The 26,646-nt window shown below is 42.3% G+C and overlaps 1 protein-coding gene across 2 annotated transcripts in view; it reads left to right on the top strand.

The window, feature by feature from the left end:
* LOC129163981 (uncharacterized) overlaps nt 1-26,192 on the top strand; it is a 67,196-nt gene extending 41,004 nt beyond the window's left edge. For both annotated transcript variants that reach the window (XM_070543526.1, XM_054743392.2), the window contains 3 exons: nt 23,132-23,210; nt 23,303-23,409; nt 23,532-26,192. In XM_070543526.1, the coding sequence (XP_070399627.1) occupies nt 23,132-23,210; nt 23,303-23,409; nt 23,532-23,999 (654 nt within the window). In that variant the 3' untranslated portion in view covers nt 24,000-26,192. The remainder of the gene's footprint in view (nt 1-23,131; nt 23,211-23,302; nt 23,410-23,531) is intronic.
* The last annotated feature ends 454 nt before the right edge of the window (nt 26,193-26,646 follow it).

Raw genomic sequence — 26,646 nt, 5'->3', positions numbered from 1 at the left:
CCATCATTTTTGTGTATCCATTTACATTCTTTAATATTTGCGTCCTGTCATCAGATTGGCTGGCAGGATCCCTCATATTGCTGCGACCCAACAGCCAGTTAATTAGAGCAGGCATTCAGCCACCCTGGCTTCATTTGACTATCAGCCACCGAGCCACTTACTCCACAATTTCCTGTCTGAATTGGAAGGTTTTACTATCGCTAAAAAAGCCCGGAAGTTTTCCTTTATCTCCTCTGCACCTGAGCTGAGCACCCCCAGCACCAGAATGCATGTACATTATGATTACAGGCTGAAGCATAGAGGAGCTTCAAACCCACAACAACTAAAAGCTGGAACGTCTCTGCAGCCGTGCACCTGCTTGTGTGTGCATTTCCTACTTATGATTAGAAATCCCAAATGCACGCGTGCACGTGTGCGCACCCTTGTTTAAGTGTGCATAATCGCTGCCGTCCACTTTGTCGTGCCGGCTTTTAACTTTTTTACGGTTTTCTCTTCATTAATTGAAAACATGACGGGGTGCTCTCGGGGGCCTGATGGATGGAGCGGGAGAATTGAGAAAGCCATTAGCTCCGGTGAAATCACAGCCTGTCAAGGAGTCAATACACACTGCTTTATGTGTCTGCAAGCAAAGATGGAACAATTATCCCTTTTATTAGGCGGTCACGACACACACACACGCACCCACATACACACTCGAAACACGAAGGCAGCAATAACGATCGGCTAAAATCAGTCATTCATTACTGTCAAGAGCACCTGACTCTCAGCTTATTAAAAACTGGCTTCATGTGAGGACGGAGAACAAAAAACTTAATTAGTAAACAATTGTGATTAGTAGCCTCTGGAATAAATAGGCTTTTTCTGATTTTGACTTATGGATACATGGAAATTAAATTAGAAGTAAATGTGTTTAATTTGCTCCAGCAAAAAGAAAAACTTCGAAAATTCATCAGTTTCTTCAAGTTTACTAAAATCGAGAGAAAAAACTGCTTCTGCACAATGGTTCTCGCTTTTTTCTTGTTGTTAATGAGTATTAATGCAAGATAAATATGCAAGCACTTGATGGTGGAGGAGCTGTGAATCATACGAGCAGATTCCCAGAGAGTCTCGGGCCTCTCAACCCTTTGTTGGGGGTCATGACCCCTCACTGAGTGCTGCTGAGCTGCAGGAGGTCATAGGTGGTTTAGTTATAACAGGACACCAAAGGCTGTCTGAGAAGAGGTGATGGTGGCTACGGGTACAGGAGCAACAGGAGGGAGCAGAAAGAACTTCTCTCAAGAGAAAACTTTATTGTTCTTAAAGGAAATAAGAAAAAATTAGTCTGACTTTTCAAAGGTTCTTGTTACAATATAGATATTGTCTCTGTGTTTTGAGATGTTGGAAAAGATTTTGTTTGTGTGTTTGATGTGCAACGATAAAAAAGGGATAAAAAATGTAAATATTTCCCCCCCATCACCTCTTTTCTGTATAAGCAGTGGGGCACTTTACATAAGATTTATGACATCCAAGCAGAAATATTATCGTGTGCGGGTGCCATTCATCACCGGGGCCGTGAGAGAGACGCTGCGAATGATACCACCAAATTATGTAGATCAGCCATGTCTCAGGGGGCGATTCAATTCGGTAACCTTGGTAACCCCCAGGTGCTCTGAACACACCAGACTCTCTGTTGCACACCCACTTTTTGGCGCGTCACTTAGCAAGTAGCAGCCGCGCACATGTTAATGTGGTGTCCGTGCTCATTTTATTTTATTTTACTGAAACGTGAAACCCGTAGTCTACATTTTTAACTCTTCTTTTCATTGAACTTAACCTTGAACTCCAGGTCCAGAGGTTTCTTACTGCTTTTAGCAGTTTCCTTCCATGAGAGAGAATAAAAAGCAACAACAGTTACATGTAATGAATGCAGTTTCTACATTTTATTGATCCAAACTGCCCACATATCTAAATATTTGCTGTATATTTATATTATCATAGTAAAGAATAATTCTCTGGGGTAGAAATGTTCACACTGCTTAAGAATAACACAACTTGCCGTGAGCTCATGTAGGTGTATCATAATTAACAATAATCTCTGAGAGCCTTCAGAATCAGCCCCCCCCCACACACACACACACACACACACACTCACGGCCGTTTACCCAGCACCGAGCTGACTCAATTATGATGCAAAGGGGTGTTTTTTGAAAAGCCTGGCTCATTTCTAATTAAGCCACACACTCATACCTATTTGTAGCTCATGTCCTGACATAATGCAAATGCTATGTAAATTAACTGCACTGATCTCCCTCTAGCTGCACGCTCGGAGCTCCTCGGGAGACCAGCGGGGCATTTAGTCATATTTTAGACTAGTTTAGTTTCTCATTGGGTGAAACAGGGGCAGAGCCAGACGTGTTGATGGTTCACCAGGAAACAGACAGCACAGGAGTCTGAAAATCGTTTGTGTGATTGTTTTACATCTCTAGCTTCCCCCTCCAATCCCCCTCCCTCTTTTTCCTCTCAGCTTCTCAACGTATCGATCGATAAGCAGAGCTGCTTGAGTATTCCCTCCTGTTCTTTCGTTTGGTAGATGCCTTCACACGCCCTACCTGCAGCCTGCAGAGCGACTGAGGCCTAAACCCCCACCCTTCTGCAGCCACCGCCCCCCAGCTGAGACTGTTTAGAAAGGCCATTACCGCGCTCACTCTGCTGTCACTAAACAAGCACACAATGGCTGGTTAGGCAGCTGACTGACCATAACGGAAGGGTTATGGCCCTTGTGTTGGAGGATGTGTTGGGCTGTGGCGCTGATACGCAGCCTAGAATAATTACAGACTGGTGGGTTTGGTGACACAGCTGGGAGCCTGCCAGATCCTCATTGTGCAGATCGTTTGTCAAAAAGATGCTTTTGGTTTATAATAGAAGCTCATAGCTTTGTTAAAGATCTTTTGTTCGTTCATTCTGTGTGTTTCATCTAACTCCATTACTTGGGTCTCTTTTAACACGGCTAAAAAGTTGTTTTTACCATGCTTTTGCTGACGTCTTGACTAACACTGTAGTCTTCCTCAGAGCTTTGCCGCTGTTGGTGGCGTCACTTCCTTCTTTGTTTATCATTGAGCAGCAGAGGACGATGTCGCCCTTTGATGCCCGCGCTCACCTCGTCGATGACACAGTCCCATGCCTGATCTAATGTGTAGACCCCATCGTCTCTGTTCATGGCTGTGTGTCCAAGTGTCCTTATTTCTATGGCTTCCATATTTTGCATTTTTGTTGTGCTTCCAGCACTTTTCCTGCATGTTGTAGATCATGAACACAGCTTATTTGTTTGATTTACTGATGAACCACTCCTCTAGACACTAATGAAAGCTGAGGAGACAGTTCAGCAGTTAGATGAAGTTGTTTAAAACATGAGACCACAGCTAGTAGATATGTTTCTTTTTCAGTACAACAGCAGTGAATTAATAATGGACACTAGGGGGTGCTAAAAGCAAGTAAAACTTGGCTAGTATCCCTTTAATCTGTCATTTCTCCTGGTAAAATTTGATTAAAATGGTTGTTTTGAGATTGTGCAAAAATTTAATTGATAAAGGTTTTTTTTAAAAGATAAGTCGTTCTGGGAAAGTTCAAAATACAAACTAAGCAGATTTTAACAGATTATATTTCACACATAATCTACTTCTTGCACATAATGGGATTTAAATTAAACTGGAATATTTTGGGGCAAATCTGCAGTTTTTGGTATTGGTGAGCATGTGTCCGTTGTATTAATTTTATTCATTTATAGCAGGACTTCCCTTCAGCATAGTGGAATAAATAAAAATTAAATGCTCTTATTGGATTTAGTGTTCAGAGGGTCAGAGGTAAAAAAAATTAGCATAAATCTTCAATAAGATCATTCATTCTTCTGCAAACTACTTTTTTATATAAATTAGTAGTGAAAGCAGAAATTTCAGGCCTGAGTTTAGGCAGTTTTTGAGATCATTTTAAATGTTTGATCATCCATCGCCTGCAAATTCCAATTTAAACTTTGCAAGATAAAAAAGCGAACGGTGATACAACAATGGAAATGATTACAGTTAATCTGTCCAGGTCTAGACTTTGCTCTCTCTTGACTCATCTGTGCCATCAGTCATTCCTTTGTATCTTTGTCTTCCTCTCTCTAGCTCCACATCTCAGCCCTATTAATTGTGCCCGAACAGTGCCACATGCCTCAATGAAAATAAATTGCTTTTAATTTGGGCTTCCCTTTCTTTTCTTTTTTTTCTTTTTTTTTTTTTTTTGCCGTGGCCGGTATCATTTAATTTCATTAGCTCTGAACCTGTAGAGCTGCGTTTCAAAAGCATCATCTCATGGACGCACTTGAAAATGAAGAGAAGCAGCTCCCTTTCTCTCCCCTCGCTCCTTCTCTCTCGCTCTCTTTCTCTCTCTCTCTGTGCTCCTCAATTAACAGAATCGTTTCCTTTCAACTAAAATGAATGTTATTGAAACCAATTAGCATGGACTGGAAAATCTCTCGTTAATGAGGGGAGTGTGGGTGAGTAAACAGGAATGAAAAGATGAAATTAGAGAAGAGGCTCTTCTTGTTGGCCTGGAATAATGACATGCTTAGTCACTTAATTGTCTGGTGAAAAGCACCGCTGCGATAGTAACAGATTGCGGTGTTCATTAGGCAGCAATGGGCCACCTGCTGCTGGGGCGGCGAGCCTGCAGTCCCTGTACACGTGTTTATCCCAGGGGGCACTTTTTTTGGACACGACGCTCACTATGAAAAGCAAATGAGCCTGCCAATATGCTGCAATGTTGTGTCCTTATTGCCAAGGCACAGAAGCATGAGATGTCAAATCAAATGAAATGAAACCCAAAAGCGACAAGCTGGAGATTTATTTATTTTATGTTTACAGGGAAATGACCCATAAAAGTACTCCATTTAACAAAACTGTTTGATTTTATTAGAAAACCCTAAAAAAGTGCAATTTTTCTCATCACAGGGCCCTTCATGGCTGCTTCTGAGGCCCGGTTTGTAAAGAGTGTGAGGGTTGAGAGAGCGGGATAATGGGCCTCTAATTGCAGCATGGATCAGGTTGGAGAAGAGGAGGGGGAGGTGGTGTTCTCCCAGCATTTATCCCCATCCATGAAATATTTAATGGCTCGCCGGGAGAAACAAACTACACACACACACACACACACACATACACACACACACATATTCTCTAATTCATAACCTGGAGATAGTCTTAGACATAGGAACACAGCACATCCATATCTCCATCCCTCCTCTTTGTTTCTTCTCACTTCTGTCTCTCCAGTTTTTCCTGACGACGCAAAAATAAAAAATAAAGAAAGAGAGCGAGAGAAATAATAAAAGGCAGGCTTGGATTTTAAAGTAGCCGCTCCTAAGTGTAATGTTAATTAATTCATAATTAATTCTCATATTAGGACTAAAATGAAGAGCACATATTCTTAAGCTCTAAGGGATCCTCTGTTGCTTTGAGGCAAAATGCAAAGTTTGAGAAGAGCCGTGACCTCTATGAGTTGTGAAAACCCCCAAAAATAAAATAAAAACACCAATCAGCTGCAACATATCTTTTAGCTATTTTCCCACTCAGTTCAAAGCAAAACCAAGCTGCTGCATGTCAATATGGTTCATGCTCTCTATAAATGTGGGCACATATCAGCGTTGTGTCATTCATGTAGGCTGGCACTCCCTGACAGACCTCCACCAGCATGCTAATAAGTCTCACTGTTGCATGTTGCACCGTCTACAGCTGTTGGCTATAATTATCTTGCACATAACTTAAAGGGTGTCAATTAAAATGCTGCTCTTTTTCACTGCTCTCATCTATCGCCTGAATTTCTCCCCCCACCCCCCATCCCCCCACCTCTCAGGGAGTAAAGGTTCAGGGTGAGGATGGAGGTGGGAAAGGGTTTAGCTGCAGCAGGATGCTCTAGTAAAGCCGATTTGTTGCGGGTAATTTGTTTTAGATATAAACATCCAATTAGAATCCCAGTTGCCATGAAAAAAACACGCTGATTTATTTGATGTGTTTACTCTGGTTAGACAGGTTGAGAACAAAAGCTTGAAGATTCATTCATTAATTTCTAATAAAGAGGGGTTGCGTCGTCCCTGTGGAGATCCCTTTGAGGTCCAGGGGTTTGGTCTTTCTATTGAAGAGGCAAAGCGATGATGCCCCATGGTTACACCCCTCTACACCCACCTAACACCACCTTCAGGGACAATTTGACCCAAACGCTCCAGAGAGCTTCACGTGATCTCAGAGCACAAGATTGTTGCACAAAATCAATAAAAATAGTTTTATCTTTGTGTACAATGAGTGCTAATGTATAAAAACAATGCTAAAGTCAGAAGACAGGGGTTTCTGTACATTTGACTCATTCAAACAAGCAAAGGCACCTGGAGACTAGATGCCACTCTCTGCTTCATCATAATCTAATTTACTTAAAGATGGAATTCATTAAGCATGATGAAGCTGAAATATAAAGTACAGCATAATGAATCAAATCAAAACTGTTTCCATTTATACGTCTGTGCAATGGTCGAGGTCTTTGTAATGAAAACACAGAAGACTTTTTAAATTCTGTGTACTTTAAAGGTCTTTGGGGAGTTAAAATCACCTCTGCTGCTCCCCTGAGGCTGCCTCTGGTAAAATGATTTACTGTGTGCACAATGACACGCCCATCAGCGTGTTTATCCGATCGCACGTCAGTGTCTCGTGCCAGGGTCCGTCCAATAATAACTGATGGGCTATCAGATGAGACATGGGCGGTACCACAGCTACATCACCTTCTGCAATGTGAAAGCATAGATTTTGTCATTTTAAAGAATAATCAGGATGTTGTAGTTTTGTACTTTTATATCAATATATTTGATACAAGCGGTCAAAACGGGTTTTCTCTGCAGGGTGTCTCCCTTAGAGATAGGGTGAGAAGCTCGGTCACCCGGGAGGGGTTTTCATTAGAGCCGCTGCTCCTCCACATCGAGAAGAGCCAGTTGAGGTGGAATCTAGTTAGGATGTCTCCTGGACACCTCCCTGGTGAGGTTTCCTGGACACGACCAACCGGGAGGAGACCTAAAGGAAGACCCAGGACAGGCTGGAGGGACTATGGCTCTCGGCTGGCCAGGGAACGCCTTGGGATTCCTCCTGAGAAGCTGGCCCAAGTAGCTAGGGAGAGGGAAGTCAGGGCCTCTCACGGCTGCTGCCCCCACAACCCGACTCCGGATAAGCAGACAAAAATGGATGGATGTAAGGTTTATTTGAACATAAACTAAATCTGATATTTTCACTTCAGACCATGTTTAAATTTGGAATGAAACTCTCTCATTTTTAGTTATTGTTGTCTAAAAGGCTAGAAGAGCATTTAAGATTTCATGACGATCTAACCATCAGCTGTTGACATGATTCAGTCTCGGTCTCACTGCTGGGTCAAACGAATGACCGACTCTTCTATCCCACAGACCAAGAAGGGAAGCAAGGAAAACGTGTCATTGAATAGACTCAGGGGGGATCCAGAGTGACCAGCAGGTATTGATGACTGACTTGATAAGAAGTTATTGAAGAGAGCATTGATCGTGAGCCAATTCGGGATTAACAGATGCCAATAGGTTTTCTTGATTCCTGAATAGTGGATTAGGGTCAGAGGAGAGGGTTACTCTGAAGTAGTTCTTGCACAACTTCCTACTCATTTGTCTTCTATTATGAATACTTTTGTCTATTTATAGGAGCTGCTTGTCTGAAAACCGGCTGAATGTTGACAAGCTCCATTGTTCATCAGCAAAACAATCCCTGTTTGACTCCCTCGTTTGTTGTTTGTCCTGCACAATCAGAGTAAGAGGAACTTTTACAATGGTCATGGATGGATGGATGGATGGATGGATGGATGGATGGATGGATGGATGGACGGATGGATGGATGCTGTAGACTAAAGTTTCAGTATTAAGGGTTTTAAAACTTTCTTTTCCTGCAATTTGATAATTGAAGTCCTACTTCCTGGTTTTCTAATCTGACATTTCCCGTTTGGCTCTTTACTTCCTCTAGCTGCAGCGTACAGCGTGGCGAAGAGGAAATGTGGGACTGTTGTTCTGGGTTTGATTAGAAGGAGGTTTATCTTTATATACTCTCTTTGACCTCAGGAAAACATTTATTCTTCTCCTTCGACTGTCGGTCCTCTGTCACTTTCCTCTGCCAGCTCACAGTTGCGCAGTTACTCATCTGCACTGTTGATAACAGCAATTATCTGATCATGGTGTGGTGATTATTTAGCACGGATCCTTCTGCTTTTCTTTCATGTTTAGTTGTTATTACTTTACTTTGAGTTTTGAAGGAATATTGAAAAGCATATCTTCTCACAGTAAATCACACATTTATTTTACGTGAATTATCCTTATTTACAACCCAAATTTTGTTTAAAACAAACAGGGTGCATAAAGTTTCTTGACTTTTTTAATTTTGTCTGAACAAAAACAAAACCAACTGAACTCAAAGTGATTTAACTTTTCCTAAAACATGCAGTCAGATTGTAACGTTGTCCAATGCTGAGCCATAATCCACTCCAAATAAACTTTGACTCCACTTAACTCAGAAATAGGATTAGGAAAAATAACATTGTGATTAATGCATGCTAACTACATAATAGAACTCAGAAATGTAATTAACAGAAACTCCCTACAACTAATTGCTATGGCTCTGTTATTCATTAGATTCCACTGAGGACAAAGTACGGGATATTAGATGCATATTAGAGGCATTACTTTTTAATGTTAGGAACACAGCTTAAAGAGAAGCATTTATTATTTAATGTCTCTTTTGTTTTCATTTGGGATTACAGCTATTAATATGACATTGTTAGCTGTACCAAAAGCCTCCGAAACGCTGCTGTGCCTCATAACAGGGTGTTGCTTTGGATGCAAAATTAATTTACTTTTGCTTTATTATCTGGAGTTTTGCACGTGCACTACACACCAAGCATCCATACAAGGTTTGTGAAAAAGTGGTGAACTATATTTTGTTTTACTGTGAAGATTTGCAGTTCTTTTTGTACAACTCTTTCCAATTTTTTCTCAGATAAATCAACTTTGTGATGTAAAACCAAAAGATATAATTAACCAAAAACAAGATACTTTTGAGACCTTTTTTTCCCCTTTCCACCATTATATGTATTATCAATATGGTATGAATATGAATATTTGACAAATAAATTACTAAAATTACATTTTAAGAGATGGAAATTTGTCTAAATTACACATAATTTTTACTCCTCGCCACACTAAACAAAGCTGACTGGTAATAACTTTGCAGTAAGAAGTCACATTTCTTATCCCACTCCCATTTTTATGACAATTTGCTTCCAAGAAGCCAAACTTTCATGCAATGTTTTTAAATAACCTTTTGTGACATGCAGGATATTTTTTAACATAGTGTTATAGCAGCTGACTCTGTTGTGTCCTGGCATGCTGCTGTTTTCTACAGGGTTTGGTGACATGGCAAAAATATCCCTGTGCATTTTTTACACTGAAATCATGATCTTACAACATTAAATTTAACTATTTTTTTTTCATGTAATTTGTAAATGCAATGCAAACAAACCATTTGTCTATTTAAAACTGTCCTAAAACAAAAAATAATAATTAATTGTAGTTAATAAAATTAACTTGTAGATAGTGGCGCTAATGTTATTGGCACAACTGGCCTTCATTATAAGTGTGATGCAAAAGCATCAGTCCCCCCGTAAATACTTTTTATGAATGGTCGCTAAAGCGATCAGGCTCAGTCGCTCAGAGGGTGTCACATTCTAAAGGGTCCGGACGGAAACAGGTTTTTTTTTTATCTTCCTGTTTCTTTGATCTCTCTGCTTTGAAAAATCTTCAAGTTTGAAATATTTCTGGATTTAGTCCTATCGCCACATTTCCCTTCTGGATTTGAACTAATTAACACCATCCAACAAAAATTCTAGAAAAGAATCTATCAATCACCGGAGAGATTTCTTGCCGATCCTGCATAATTTGAGACAATGTTTTTTTTGTAATACTCATCTTCTTAAGTACTCTCAATCCCTCTAAAACCTTCTATAGATGTATTCTCAGTTAAATAAAATAAGTATGATCAAATTGTCTTTGAAACAGGCTTCAAGTAGAAAATTCCTTAAGATTTAATGTTTTTTTCAGATGCAAAGTAATTTTTCCTCAATAGCAAATACACATAGTTATATATTAAATTACTGGCAAACAGGATATTTCTCCAATAAGTGTGTCAGTGCTGCTGTTAACAGGCTCCTCGGTGAAAGAAAGAAAGGGGGCAGAACCCTGACCCTGACTAAAAGTGAGTCAAACCAAAGTCAAAAGAACAAGTGCATGAGATTGTGAGACCTTCATACTAATAAAGCAAATCTAGTTGCAGTGTGTAAAAAAGTAAGGAGTTTCTCATGAGTTTTGCACAAAAAGTGTGTGTGGTCTATTTTTGACTTTTTACTCAACCGTCTTTCTGTTTTAAAATCTCCTTTTTTATTTGATTTTCTTCATGGACTGACCTCTAAACACACACACTACATGTTTTACTAACTGTGAGTTCATGTTTGGTCCTCGTTAGCCTCGAGTTTCAGCTCTGTTGTTGTAAACTAAGTGATATCTGAGTGTCTTGGTTGCTGCAGAGGCTTAGCAGAAGAGCTGCTGCTGCTGGTGGATGGGGGTGGTGTAATGCTGTACAGCAAAGCAAGTGTGTGGCTGAGTGCCTGTTGGGGTCATGAAGACAGATTGACCACACACTGGGGGAAGATACAAGAAAAACAACAAGAACAACTTAAACATGGCTGACAGAAGGACTCCAGCTTTCAGGTCACGACGGTCAACATTAAACCCTGCTCACTGTGGCCCTCTTCCATTGTTTCCTTCAGTCAGCAGCTACTAATATTACAATAAAACTGCTCTAAAAGGTCGCACCATACTGTATTAAATCCCTGGCCACCTGTTCCCAAGACTGTCTGAATTAAAGGGTAACAGGATGCTATAGGAGTGTGTAATGTGTAAACTTTTACGATCTGGACAGTTTCTTGTTGGGGAAACTTGCATTGAATCAGAAGAAGTTGGCTTTCTTTAGTCATCTTTTCAGCCAAATGGTGATTGGTGGCGTTCATTTGCATTTTTTGAAGCAGACAGGCCTTTCCCCAATGGCACGAGGTCACAACACACACAGAACACACGTCCTCTCACTTCCTACCATCTTTTGTCACCCACTGCAGCTAATGCCGACGGCAGGACGGGGGCAGGACAGTGGCCTGATGGGAAAATGGGAAATGGGCTGTTATCGGGCTAACAGGGCACCGCAGTCCGCTAATCAGATCAGGAAGCAGGGTGTGCGTGTCCTGCAGAGAGAAAGCGCGTGTGTGTGTGTGTGTGTGTGTGTGTGTGTGTGTGTGTGCGTGCGTGCGTGCGTGCGTGCGTGCGTGCGTGCATGTGTGCGTGCGTGCGTGCAGCGGGGTGGTTTGTGGCACTAATGGTGGTGTTTCAGGCATCACTTTGGACCTGCTAGGGTCCTTTCCGGGTCCGTGTGTGCTGCTGTCTGAGCATGAGTCAGCTGCCCGTAGTGTAGGGTAAATATTTAGGCCCAGGAAAGGAAACATGTATTTCCCTTCTCGAGCTGCAGAACAATAATTCTCTCCTCCTCCTGCTCCCTCTGTCGGCTTCTCAGAATAGCAGTAATTATCACACTTCCCTGCATTCATCTGAGTCCCTCATTGTCTCGGACATCTAGCTGGCAGGTTGCAAAGAAAAGGATCGCAATGTCCTCCTCCAAAAACCCCACCTTTGACTTGTGTGGAGTGCTTTCATTGAATTTCATTTTGCAGTTGTTATTTTAAAAATGAAAGGGGGGTAAAATGTGTTTGTTTTGTCTGTCTATTCCTGCTTTTGTTGTCAAAAAGTGAAGCCGCAAAATTCTGTTTTCAGTGCTGCTCTGAATTTGTAAAACTGGAATCTGCAAATTAGAGGTGGTTACAGAGGATGATGCTTCATTTATTCATATGAAAATTGAAAATAAAATAAAACACTCAACAAAAAATAAGAAGTTTATTTATTTATTTATTTATTTATTTATTTATTTATTTATTTATTTATTTATTTATGTTCAGATAAAAAAAACACTCACAACAATAAACACTCCAAGGGCTAGTTCCTCTCATTCAGACAACCAACTGGAGATTTGAGCGAGCGGCCAATAAGTGATGAGAATTACCGCCGGTTTGATGTGACTGAACCAATCAGCACCACCTGATGAAAATCAGGTCTCACTGTGGGACTGAGGCAGAATCAAAGCCAGAGCATGGTGCCTAGATTTGAACTGATGTCACTCACACACACACACACACACACACACACACACACACACACACACACACACACACATACATACACACTCACACACATACATATTCCAGAAGAATATCATCTTATTTACAATAACCTGGCGCTCCTCTGTGGTGAAATGGTATTAGATTCCAGATGACAAATAAAGAAAGTGAGGAGGAGAGGGGGAGAGTGACAGGATTGTTGGGATGAGGGGGTTTTTAGAGGAAGCTGCATTTTTTAGTATGCATGTTGATTCTGTTAGGCTGAAATGCAATAACAGATAACGTGGGTCCTCTCCACAGGAAGAAGGACCCTTGCAACTCCATCTGACTCCCTTCTATTTGTCATCCCCACATAGACTGTCACTGCAAAGAATATATTGCTTTAAAAAGTCGCCGCCGTAATAGGACTGATCAAATTTCCATAAATTTTCATCGAGAATCTGATATTTTCTTCATCAGTGAACAACATAAACTGTTTAAGAGGATGCTGCTGTGGCAAACTTTCTCTCTCATCCTTAGATTTGGTTTTTGGATATTCCCTTTTTGATGGATACTTTAGGAGCCAAAGTAGGATGGATACAAATATTGGGCAGTGAGTGTGCACCACAGGTAGCGCACACACATACACACACACACACACACACACACACACACACACACACACTCACAAAGCTCCATCAGTGACCCTGGAGTCCCAGTCATAAATCATTTACATTCACTGTCAGTCTGAACTCTTGTCAGAAACTAAACTGTTTATTAAACGGATCTGAAACGTCCCTGGTTTGATTCTGAGTGTCAGAATCACCTGTTCGACCTTATTCACTTGTTTTGCCAACATTTCATGATTATGTCATAAAACACACGCATAATGGCAAACGATAGATCGAGTTGAACCGACGTGTCAATTTAGATTTTTTTTTTACTTGAAAATAATTTTTTGATGACCAGAATTAAGAAAATTAAATAAAAAATGGGAAACTGTTTGTTTTTAGTTTTAAAAAATACATACTACTTTTTTTGCTTGCCCAAGATTACATTTAAAGGTACAGTATATCATGTCAACTTTTCAAATGAGCCAGTATAGGGAGCCTAAGTCTACTTCCGCATCATGTGTTCCTGGAACAACAAAAAAAATAATGCAAGTCAACAAGGCTAAAAACACAATTTTCTAATCCGCTTTGTCTTATGCCTTGGATCGCACATGTATTGCAATTTTAACTTTGAGATTTATCAGCTTGTAAAAGTTCATAATTAGCATATACACCAGAAATCGGCATGTCGCAAATGAAACATCACCACAAAATCTCCTCTTCCCTAACGTAGCTGCTACTTACCACATGACCAGATTTATGGTGGTTCTCTCCTCCTGTGGGAAGCTTGCTGAACTTACAGCCATTTTCCCTCAGTTTTCCCTCAATTTTCTCCATGTCTGGTTTGATGTCATCACTTTTATGAAGCGCATTTGTAGTCCTGGACTTATTGTCTCACCCTATCTCTAAGGCAGAGCCCACTCTTCGAAGAAAACTCATTTCGGCCGCTTGTATTCGTGATCTCATTCTTTTGGTCACTACCCAAAGCTCATGACCATAGGTGAGGGTAGGAACGTAGATCGACCGGTAAATCGAGAGCTTCGACTTCTGACTCAGCTCTCTCTTCACCACGACAGACGTACAATGCCCACATCACTGCAGATGCAGCACCAATCCATCTATCGATCTCATGCTCCAGTTTTCCCTCACTCATGAACAAGACCCCGATATACTTAAACTTCTCCACTTGGGGCAGGACCTCATCCCTGACCCGGAGAAGGCATTCTACCCTTTTCAGAATCAAGACCACGGTCTCAGATTTAGAGGAGCTGATTCTCATCCCAGCTGCTTCACACTCGGCTACGAACCGCTCCAGCGACAGCTGAAGATCACGTTCTGATGAAGTCAACAGGACCACATCATCTGCAAAAAGCAGAGGCCTGATCCTCAGGCCACCAAAATGGATGCCCTCCACACCTTGGCTGTGCCTAGAAATCCTGTCCATAAAGGTTATGAACAGAATCGGTGACAAAGGGCATCCTTGGCGGAGTCCAACTCTCACTGGGGACGAGCCCGACTTACTGCCGGCAATGCGGACCAAGCTCTGACACCGGTCATACAGGGGCCTAACAGCCCGTATCAGAGGGCCTGGTACCCCATACTCCCGGAGTACCCCCACTGGGCCCCCCGAGGGACGCGGTCAAACGCATTCTCCAAATCCACAAAACATATGTAGACTGGTTGGGCAAATTCCCAGCACCCTCCAGGATCTCCCTAGACGTATAGAGCTGGTCCAGTGTTCCACGGCCAGAACAAAAACCACATTGCTCCTCCTGAATCTGAGGTTCAACAATCCGACGGACCCTCCTCTCCAGAACCCCTGAATAGACCTTACCAGGAAGGCTCAGGAGTGTGATCCCCCAGTAGTTGGAACACACCTTGCGGTCCCACTTTTTAAATAAGGGGACCACCACCCCGGTCTGCCAGTCCAGTGGGACTGCCCCCAATGTCCACGCAATATTGCAGAGCCGTGTCAACCAACACAGCCCCACAACATCCAGAACCTTAAGTACTGTAATTTCCGGACTATAGAGCGCACCTCATTATAAGCCACACCGGGCTAAAAGCCGCAGATATCTACTGAAATGACAACGTAGTTTAACTGAACGTAACTGAACTGATCAGTATCGAACAAACAGAAAAGTTATTTATTAGTTTATTCATCGTCCTACTGAAACCACTGAAGTCCTCTTCTTCAGTGTCGGAGTTGAACAGCCTCAGAAGAGCTTCGTCACATACCTTTTCTGTGGCGATGTCAGTGTTGCTCTCCGTGTTGCTGTCATCATCCCGTGGTGAAGCTGGGAAAACAAGCAGCGCCGTTTTACTGTGAAATAATTCCTCCTGGGCGCTTTCCGTAGCTCTCCTTTAACCATTCCTTCATTAGACTTTCCAGCATCCATCCTTTCTGGTTGACTAAAGCCGCACCTCATTATGAGCCACATGTTTCAAAGCGTGGGAAAAAGTACCGGCTTATAGTCCGGAAAATACGGTAACTCCGGGCAAATTTCATCCACCCCTGGAGCCTTGCCACTTGAGAGGCCAACCCAAAGTCCCCAGACTCTGTTTCCTCACTGGAAGACGTGTCAGTGGGATTGAGGAGGTCTTCGAAGTATTCTGCCCACCGATCCACAACGCCCTGAGTAGAGGTCAGCAGCACACCGTCCCCACTATAGATAGTGTTGGTAGTGCACTGCACACTCAAATTCAGATCAGTGGGGCGTTCCTCCCAACCACACCTCTCCAGGTCTCACTGTCGTTGCCCACGTGAGCGTTAAAGTCCCCCAGCAGAACGAGGGAGTTACCGGAAGGAGCGCTTTCCAGCACCCCCTCCAAGGTCTCCAAAAAGGTTGGGTAGTCTGAACTGTAGTTTGGTGCATAAGCACAGACCACAGTCAGAACCCGTCCCCACACACGTAGGCGGAGGGAGGCTACCCTCTCATTCACTGGGGTAAACCCCAATGTACAGGCACCAAGATGGGGGGGGGGGGGGGGGGGGACTAGTATGCCCACCCCTGCTCGGCATCTCTCAGTGGGAGCAACTCCAGAGTGGTAGAGTCTCCAACCCCTCTCAAGGAAACTGGTTCCAGAGCCAGAGCCATGCGTTGAGGTGAGTCCGACTATATCTAGTCAGAATCTCTCAACCTCACACACCAACTCAGGCTCCTTCCCCACCAGAGAGGTGACATTCCATGTGCCAAGAGCCAGCTTCTGTAGCCGAGGATCAGACCGCCAAGGTCCCCGCCCTCGACTACCACCCGTCACACACTGCACCCAACCCCTTTGGCCCCTCCCACGAGTGGTGAGCCCATGGGAAGGGGGACCCACATTTCCTCTTCGGGCTGTGCCCGGCCGGGCTCCATGGGTGACAGCCCGGCCACCAGGCGCTCGCCAACGTGTCCCATCTCCAGGCCTGGCTCCAGAGGGTGGCCCCGGTGACCCACGTCCAGGCGAGGGAACACGGTTTCCATTTATATAATTCATCATAACAGGTCTTCGGGCTGCTCTTTGTCTGATCCCTCACCTAAGACCTGTTTGCCATAGGTGACCCTGCCAGAGGCAGAAAGCCTCAGACAACTTAGCTCGTAGGATCATTGAGAGACACTCAAACTCCTCCACCCTGGTAAGGTGGCAGCCCAGGGAGAGGCTTTTTAAAATCATAATTTTAAAAAGGGAAATGTTTCAGCCTTTGGAAACTTCCACCTTTTTTACAGATTTCTCTCTAAGAATTGTGACTTTACTTTCTCGAGGACTTGAGGTTTGAGTTGATTCTGGATGAGGACAGATTTAATTCAGTCACAGTCAACTTGGGACTAAGGACTTCACCTGATATAGTGATAGGAAGGACGCTGCACAGCTTAAAGGCCGTAGATGATGTATGTGTGCAACTTAGGGTGGAATTTTATGGGTGAGATGAAGGTGAGACAGTGAGGAGAAGTAAAGGAAAAGGCATGAGAGGTCTGGATGATACCATGTGGGGGGGAGCAGCAGGTGAGCTCGTGCCACCGGAGGGGATTCATCTGTCCTGAGTTCAGACGGGGCCTCATTAGTGAGCAGTGAATTACACTCCAGACACGTCTTTATGTAGACTAATCATATTACAGCTAGCGTGCTCAGCTTCACCCTTCAGAGATACAGAAGAGGGGGAGGGAGGGGAGGAAGGTTGCCGAACTTTACAATCTGATTTGTCCAGAAGAGCTCAATGTAATTTAGAACCTCTGACTGACACTGTTTTATCTTTCTGTCCATCTATCTGCCGGCGTTTGTCACACGGCTCCTCCTCTCACTCGCCAGGGTGCTCCCACTCCCCAAACTCTTTCTTGTCCCCTCCTGCTTGTTTTGTGCCCCCCCCCCACACACACACACACACACACCTATCTCTCTCCCCCACCTCACCCACACTCTCCCCTCTCAGCCAGCTCATCCCTGCCCCCACCTTGTCAGCTCTGACAAGCAGCTTTAATGGGCGATGTGGCGCGTGCCTCTGACCACTGAGCACAGTCATTAACCTTCACTGGCATAATTGAATTCAAGGTTGATTGCTCGTGACCCACCACCCCCCACCCCCTACGCCCGCCGAGGTCCTTCTCAATGTACATATTCATTACAGGGCCTGGGCTCTAAATGGATTGCACAGAGAAAGCTGTAGCAATCATCCAGGCCGCTCGGAGGGGGCAGCGGCACGCAGCTTGGGGGCCACGGGGGGACCGAGGCTGGGGCAGCGGGCGGAGAGGCGGAAGGGGAGGGGCACTAATTGCATGCTAGAGGAAGAGGATCAGATTATGAAAAGAGTCAGAGAATGAAGATGGATCCCAGTGACACTGTCAAATTAAGGGCAAGACTTGTAACACGGCGAGACACTGAAATGTACAGTGGCACACGCTAGGAGGAGGGAGAGGGAGGAGATGAGGGGAGGAGATGAGAAAGAGGGGAGGCCATTGAGGCTAAGAGAGAATTGAATGTAGAAGAATGAAGTAACACACACACACACACACACACACACACACACGTTGGTTTCAGTGTGAAGAAGAGCATATATCACATCACCCCAACACCACCATTACACCCCCACTCCCCTAGCTAGCAGGCCTCTAACTCCCCCCTCTCTAATAGCTGTCAGATTACTATCAGCCAAACAAGACATCCAGACTCCCCTCCTTCCTCTTCTCCCCTTTTTCCCCTCCCTCCACTACACTTCCATCTCCCTCATTACCCCCTCACTCCTCCTCTTTCTCCGCATCCACTCGCATGACCTCCACCTCCCCCTTGTGTGTTCATCCACCCTGTGGTGGCAACCCATCGCCTCCTCCTGCAGAGCTGCCGCCTTCATCTACAGGTCATCCTCCTCAGCTATGAGAAGACTTTTAAAGAGAAAGGGAACATTTAAAAACTGATCAGGATTGCTCAATGATCTAGCGTTAATGTTGTTTCTATGTGCTGCTTCTGAGTTCCTCCCTCGTTCTTCTTGTGGTAAAACCTTTATTTATATTTAGTTAAAATTTTTCAGATAAACTGCAAAAACCTGAGAGCTGCATTAAAACAAAACAATGAGTGAGATGCCTGTTCCTGAATCGCTTAAATAATTAAACGTATGCAAATGAATGATCTAGCCTCTGCTAAAATATTTGTACATTTCAGTTCAGAATTAATCAGGAATTTTGACACACTTAATGTGCCAAATAAAATAAAGACTTGTTTTTATACAACTGAAGCAAAAAATACATGGTAGGCATAATTAGAAATCAACAAAAACATCAAACAAACTTAGTTTCCAAATGCAAGATAAATGGATCCTAAACCGTCTCCAGGGGGAACACCAGAGCACTTTCTCCCATTCTTATCTAAAAAAAAACTGTCCATCCTATTTTTTTTTTTGTTCTAAATGATGGCAGCATTTTTAAATACAAAACAATGCCTGATAACTGAGGCATAAAAAGTAATTGGTCTTTTGCAAACGGTTGATTTAGAACAGGGGTTGTATTTGGAGAAAAGGAGCAACATGAATATAAGAGGATCACTTTTATTGTGACAAAATAAATGTAGAAATCTACCTCCGCAGACTCTCCTCGAAGCAGACGAAGCAGTTACTCATAAAACTGGAGTTATTTCAGTAACTTCTAAGCTGGTTTTTGTGGCTGATGTGGAGTCGGTGTGCTTGCAGTGCAGGAATTCCCAGTGGGCCGATGACACATACATCACAGACATGGAAAGTTTGAATTGTCTCTTTGTTTTTAAGTCATTCTAGTAGCTCTGCTGGTTTGTCAGTCCACAACTTAAGTCTGGGATTTAAGCAATTCTGGGACAAATTATGTTACTGACATATGTGGTTTCCAAAGGATGGATCACATTTACTTGCTTTGGTTATTCCATAATTTAGAGGTAAATTAGAGGTTCTCAAATATTTTCTGGCTTTTTAAATCACAATTATCATGTGACCACCAACCCTTGTAATTTCAGTGCCTTCCCTCCATTTTGAGAAGCACTGGGATGAAAAATTAAACAGACAAATTTATGTCTGGTGAACTAACATAATTATCACTGAAGACTGTTGCTGTGAGGTAACAGGACACAGTTATGGGTATCCTTGGTGTTTTTCTTTAGGTGGTTCAGCTACCTCCGGCTACCCAGCGTCACGCATGGATAGTAGACTAATTAGGAATTCTACATTTTGCCTTAACTAGATGTCTTTGTGTTTGAATTGAGGAATTATGTCTTGATTTCAGGATGCGGTTTCACAGCAGGGCACAGATCGCACCATCCATTGGAGAGCTGCACCTGAAAATGCAAAACTATTGTCCAGTAAATATTTGACAAAGGGACTTCACAAAGATGATTCAAGATGAATAATAGGATTCGTGTTATGAGAAGTCATGTGTTCTAACTGTAACTGCATGTGTTTGGCCTTTTGCTCCGCTACCGTCGTCTGGCCGGAAACCTCTCCGCCCTTACAGACAGCCAGCACGGTCCACAGAGAGTCATCCAACTGTCAGTGCTCTGTACGGTTCCAGCTTTGTGTCAACTCCATGTGTGTGTGTGTGTGTGTGTGTGTGTGTGTGTGTGTGTGTGTGTGTGTGTGTGTGTGTGTGTGTGTGTGTGTGTGTGTGTGTGTGCGCTCGTGTGTGTGTGCGTGTGTGTGTGTGTGTGTGTGTGTGTGTGTGTGTGTGTGTGTGTGTGTGTGTGTGTGTGTGTGTTTATGCCCATGTGATCCCCTTTTATCCCACCCCCCTCCCCTCATCATCACTAACAGTGTTTCCCAGGCTCTGGCCAGGAGACTGTGGGTCACAGGGCAGGAATCAAACAGAAGAACAATGGAGAGCTTCCTCCACTTAACCTCCTAATGGGCTCTCAATGACTCCCCTGGCTCCCTCAAAACTATCAGCCACTGGATTCACTTACCTCACTGCACCAACCATGAGTGTGTGTGGGGGGTCTGTGTGAGCATGGCACGCTGCTGAGAAAGCGTTGCGCACGAACCTTTTGCGTGACTGAGGAAAGGTGTCTGACACTGCAGATTTTCCACTTGTGAACTGGAAAGCTGACATCCTCACAACCAGAAACAAGCGTTTCCAGGTGTGCGATCACAGTGACGAGTGGCGTTGCTGACCAACATAGATGTCCGCGTGTGTTAGAGCATGACACTTTGTGTTGAAGCATGCAGCTCCACTAGTTACACTTCAATAATTACTTTCCGTGTGCTCTTCATCCCCGAGCACCTCACGGCAGCCACCAAATCTGCAAAGACAAGTGGCCTCATTTATTTCCATGGAGGGAAATAATTTAGCTGTGCCGGGCGCTAACGAGCTAGAACGGAGGGATTTCTAATTAGATTCACTTTGTTTGTGTCATTTTAATTACGTTGCGGTTCCCAGCAGTGGAGCCACCACACCTTCAGTGTCTCAGCTCTGCTGTCGTGTGTGCTGCTCCACCGAGTCCCCGCAGAGCACCGCAACCCAACAACAACAAACTAAACAAACCTTCGTCTCAACCGAAGCTATCACAGGCCCAGTTTTATGTTAATTTGTTGATTTTGAGTGTGTTTGGCTGCCGTGTCACTTTAATCTCCCAACAACACTGCAAAGGTCACCGTCTTCTGACGCAGACAAATGCACCCTCTCTAAACTTTTTTAGTGATGAATCATTATTTATTGCTGTAAATGAAAGGCATAGAGGACAGCTTTTTCCACCTCTGTAGTCTTAAGCGGTGTGTTTATGTTCTGCTTTTGAAGGGAAAACTTCACTAAACCCAATCACTTTGAGGTTCCTTTTGAAGTATTCCCTTAAGACATGGCTGCTAATTATTTGGTGTTTCATGATGAATTCCTCTTCAGTTCATTAGACCGTTTTAACTGATGTTGCAGTCTTAGATCGTGTTTGCCTCGACACACACGCCGAACCATTAGGATAATTGAGTGATTAATTGATACCTAATGATCAGCACAGACCTTATGTTCGACTTTTATTTCAAACTTGACGGCTTATTATGCAGTTATTACTGGTGTCTTGCATCTTTCAGAAACAAAAAGTGAAGTCTGACACTGCAGATTTTCCACTTGATGAGTGGAAATGTGAGTTCAGAGGCCTTCAGATGTGTGATGAGGGGAAGAATAAACAAAAAGATAAAGAAACTGTCAGGAAAGTTCGGTGGAATGAGAGAAAACCAAAAATACTAAGCACTAAAAAAAGGTCAGTGAGACAAAGAGGAAGCCTTGGGGTGTTGTGGCGTCCCTTCTGTGGTGTTGTTAGTGATGGTTTCATCCCATCTGTCCCATGTTGTGTGATAGTGATCAGTCTTTAGGGACCCACCTCCACAGATGAGGTCAGCCTTACCTGTCAATCACGCTGCTCCAGGCCAAGACATTTCTCACAGGGGTCGCTTCAAGCAGGGAAACCCACATCTTCAGACCCTGGAAACTGGAAGAGCTCTGAAATAAGAAGACATCCCTTAATGGGGATTTGACTCAATGCTTCATTGTGTTAACTAATCAAGTAGCAAATACAGTACAACCATGACCAGATTTTAGATCATACTCTCCATAACTCCATTATCCAAAAATATTGTTGCTTATTTGTTTAACGCAGTTACTTCTGAGAAAATAACATTAACAAACATTTTATTGCATCTATGTATTTGACCGGGTTGGATACGTTTGTTGTGTTGAAGTTTGCCATGCTTTAAAAATGCATCAAACTAGTTAAAAGTTATTTTTATTGTCATAGTTTTTATTTCTTAATTTTTGACAATATTTATCCGGAGGTTCTTAAATTAGAAAAAAAAATTGTATACGCGTTACATTATGGTACTTGAACTTGACTTGAAACAAATATTTAGACTTTTGGGAAACATGTCAAATTCCTTTGCTGTTGAAAGTTGATAAATTATTAATATGAGTGTGTTAAATGGCAGATTTAAAAACAAATTAGCCTAAACATTTTTTCCATGCCTCTTAACAACATTCTAAAATGGCAAAGCTTTGCTAGCACTTTACAATAAGGGTCCCCTTATTAACAATAACTATTAAGTATACGGTTTGGACAAAGGGCCAGGATGGAGTGTCTGCTTAGCAATGCATTAATAATATGGTTAGGCAGTTGTTAATACGTTAATAAATAGTTTTTTAACTCTTAATAATGCATGTAATGTTAATAAAGGTATCCTTATTGTCAAGTGTTACCACAGATTTAAATATTTTGTGGAGATTTTAAAACATTAATAAAGTGGTTCCCTTGCTTTAGTCTAAATATCTCCGCCAATAACATAATAACAATAAAAATAAAAATAATAATTATAATAATAATAATATGAATTATTATTATTATTATTATTATTATTATTGTTGTTGTTGTTGTTGTTGTTGTCTTTGTTGATGATGATGTTGTTGTTGTTGTTGTTATCGTTATTATAGTTTTTGACCGAAAGCTACTATTGGACCATCTGGTTGTCGGTATCGCCAAACTGTCGCACTTCCCTGGGTCCTCCATTCATTTCTCACTCACGTATTCAGCAACAGAACACCACTGGTGTGAGAAGTTCTTCGCTCAGTAATGTCAGAGAAGGAGAAACAGCCGGCTGCTACCACTTCAACTTTAGAACAAACTATCAGAGTCCCGCAAAGGAAAACACCATTTGAAGTCACGGACAACAAAAGACAAATGGACCTAGGAAACAGCCACTGGTGTTTAGTGATATCTCGTTTCCTCTGGTATTGCAGGTTTCTGGTTCCGGCAGAAGCATCTCAGGGAAGATACATGACGGGAGGTGCCAGGATCTGCTTTTTCCCCTCCTTAAGTGTTCGTCTGACTCACCTGCCCCTTGTTATTCTTTTTTGTACGTTTGTTCTGTGTTTAACTTCATGATTCATTACTTCGTCTTTTTTACACAGTTGACATGTTTCGACTGATGCCTCTAGTCGTCATCAGAGTTCACCGGTGTTGGTGGCATCTCTTCCGTTCATCCCGCAGGCAGCAGAGGACGATGTCGCCATCTTCTGTAAAGAACCATTTTTTTACTAAACCGTGTAAAAAAACAACAAAGTCATAGATTGCCCCTTGTTATCCTACCCTGATTACCCTCATGTATTTAAACCCTCTGTTTGTGCTTGTCTTTGCCAGATCCTCATCTCTTCTTCCTGTTGTGTCACCCTACCAACCATCACAGTTCTTTTGCCTGCCAGTTTACCTCCTGGTTCTGCTCACCTGCATTTGAGTCCAGTATTTGCAACAAATCCACTTCCTGACAGGAGGGGCGAGCGTTCCGTGATCGTGTTTGCATTCAAAGCCCGTAGATTCATTAAGACAGCTTGGATTAGTTTAGCTCATGACAAAGAGACATTTTTTCAATGTAATAAAACCAGATTTAGGGTTAGGGTTAGGTGGCATTGTGCAGCTGTAACTCTCAATATGAAAACAATAAGATTTTTATTCATAAAAGAACTGAAAAGTAAAAGCCATTATCAGTTTGGTTCATTTATCCTAAATGTCCTCCTTCGATTGCCAACTGAAGAAAACATTGATTCACTAATATTTTGTGTCTTGATACTGAATCAATATCTAAAAGCAGACTATCAATTTTTAATGTGAATTCACATGGAAAAAATGATCGTATATCTTTTGTAAGTATGTTTAACCTCCTTCATTCAGACAGAAAACTGATCTGAGTTTTCAAATTAAATTCAGTCTTCAGAATTGTAAATATCATCTGACTTTTAGGCCCTGTCCACACGTAGCCGGTGATCTGCCAAAACGTAGATATTTTTCTACGTTTTGGCCTGTCATCCACACGAAAATGGAGTTTTTCACACGAACACGGATCTTTTTAAAAACTCCGGCCAAAGTGAAGATCTGCGTTTTCTCCGTTTTGGGTGTCTGCGTGTGGACGGACAAAACCAGAGTTTTAAGGTCCGCAACGTCACTTTCCGCGACAAAAAAATGCTGACATCACGTGTGCGACCTGTGTTTACACTAGTTGACAGCATGGATGCCCTCAGAGCTGCGTTCGTTTTATCAATTGTCCAAGCGCTTTTTGCTTGTTTGTTTTTGCAAGCGGAATTACTGCTCCTTGCGGAAGACCACAGACGAAGGATGAGGTTAAGAACGGGGGAAGTACTGCCGCCTACAGGTCTGGCATGTCCGTAACAACATATTTATCCGGGTACGTGTGGACAGAGTTTGTTTTTTTTAACGAGGTGGTGTGGATGCAAGTTTTTGGAGGGGCGGATATTCATTTTTTACAAAAACCCGACTACGTGTGGACTAGGCCTCAGTATCACAATGTTTCCCCTGCATTGTAATGAATTTATAGCTAGATTCTGTGTGTGTCTTGTAACACTAACACAGCTGATGAGCTGTATAAACATTTAAGTTAACACCAGATATCTTTCTGTCCAGGAACAACATTGAAGTGTGCAGGACAATGCCTGGACAGAGGCTACACAGCTGTGTGTACACGCAGAACAAGGCCCACCGCTGCAGGGTCATCGTGCTCCAAACACGTTACAACAGGAAGACAGAAGCTGCTCATCAGGGAAAAGATAAAGTTCCTAATGTTTTTGAATCCACATCTTTTCTCATCTCGTCATCATTCCGGACTCTGTCAGAAAAGTCCAACTCAGAACGTTCAGTAGAGGAGTACATCCCGTTACTGTACGCCTCTCAGTCAGATAAAAGGGCGAAAAGTCCCAGATGGGATGATCTGACAAACCTTGCAGACTCTCAGGAAATTTAAATCATTGAAGTAAATAGATAATGAAATGCTTATTTTTGACTTACGTTAAAATGAATTAATACCAGAATTGTTTTATTTTTAAATCACATGGGCCAACCCTGCTGAACCAGCTCATGTTGTGTTTTGGATGCTGGTGTGCTGCTCCAGTATGGGATGCTGTTAAATGGATTCTGATCCAGCATGCTGGTACAGGATGGGATGCTGGTCTAGCACACATGTCCATAATCCATGTGCAGTTTTTTTCAGCAGGGTACATCTACGCATAACAGAACTGTGTCATCAAATTTAAAAGTCAAACTTTGTTGCACAATGACAATACATTATCTTGAATCTGAAAGTCTGAAAAAAAATGTATACAGTGTTAACCCTCTCAGGCTCAAAATAAGTTTTGATATAAGGACGAACAACTAAGTCCTTCAGGGGTAATTCTGAGTTAAAAAATGCTCATGAAATACGTATGTGGAGTAACCAGGTAGGTAGATTTTAATGTAGTAAATCTGCAACGCCTGCCTCCAGAGGGTTAATGATAACAACACTTAAGCATTTTAAATGTTTTTGGACTGTTTTGTGGATCTCAGTCATCGCTGTCTGAATTTATTTGACCAAACAGTTCAATAAAAATGTTTTATTATTTATCTATTTATTTATTTATTTATTTATTTATTTATTTGTTTGTTTGTTTGTTTGTTTATTTATTTATCAAATTGTGGATTTATGGCTTTGGGTTGTTTTATGTATTTTATAATTTTGGTCAAATGATTTAATGAACACCAATAGAAAGTCATCAGGTTGTAGAGCAGTTGGTTACTGACCCGTTCAATGAAATCAGGTGTGTGAAAGCAGGAAACCTTCTAAAGCATGTAGACTAGCTGACACCAAACAAGACTTTTACAAACTGAGTAATGTTGCCTTTTCAGACGTGTTTTAATGGGGTTAAACGTGTGATTCCACTATGATTACACACTAAACAGAGTTCAATTGATGCAGGCTGCTTTCATGTTTGAGGACACTATTGATCATCCTGTAAGAGCCGATAAAAGTGAGAGACTGCTGAAGCCTTAATGATAATAAATCACATGGTAGTGCATAATTCAAAACCTTTTTCTCTGTTTATAGTTGGAAATTAAAAATGAGGTGCACTGGCTAAACAATACCAGCTTCTACACTGACTCTGCTAACAAACAATGCTATTCTGAGGAAAGAGTTGCTCCTTTAATCAAAACCTCCCCGAGGAGGAGAGGCGTCTGAGCATCCAAATGTCTAAAAATCTGTCATTTTGACGACTCTGATATTTGTATAATTAAAAAGGAGAGGGTATCGTCTGGCCCATATATGATATGACTCCTGCATTGATCAAATTATCTATCTTGAAATAAATTAATATGTTTATCAGGTACAGAGGACAGTTTAATAACTCAGCTGTCAAAAGTACCCGATTATGTCTGGGAAAGTGGCAACTGATAATTACCCACAATGCATGCCAAAAGGTTGGAATCTTTGCAA

This window comes from Nothobranchius furzeri, chromosome 13 (genome assembly GCF_043380555.1).
Source record: "Nothobranchius furzeri strain GRZ-AD chromosome 13, NfurGRZ-RIMD1, whole genome shotgun sequence".
NCBI classification, from domain to species: domain Eukaryota; kingdom Metazoa; phylum Chordata; class Actinopteri; order Cyprinodontiformes; family Nothobranchiidae; genus Nothobranchius; species Nothobranchius furzeri.
This window is presented reverse-complemented; position numbering and strand designations above follow the sequence as displayed.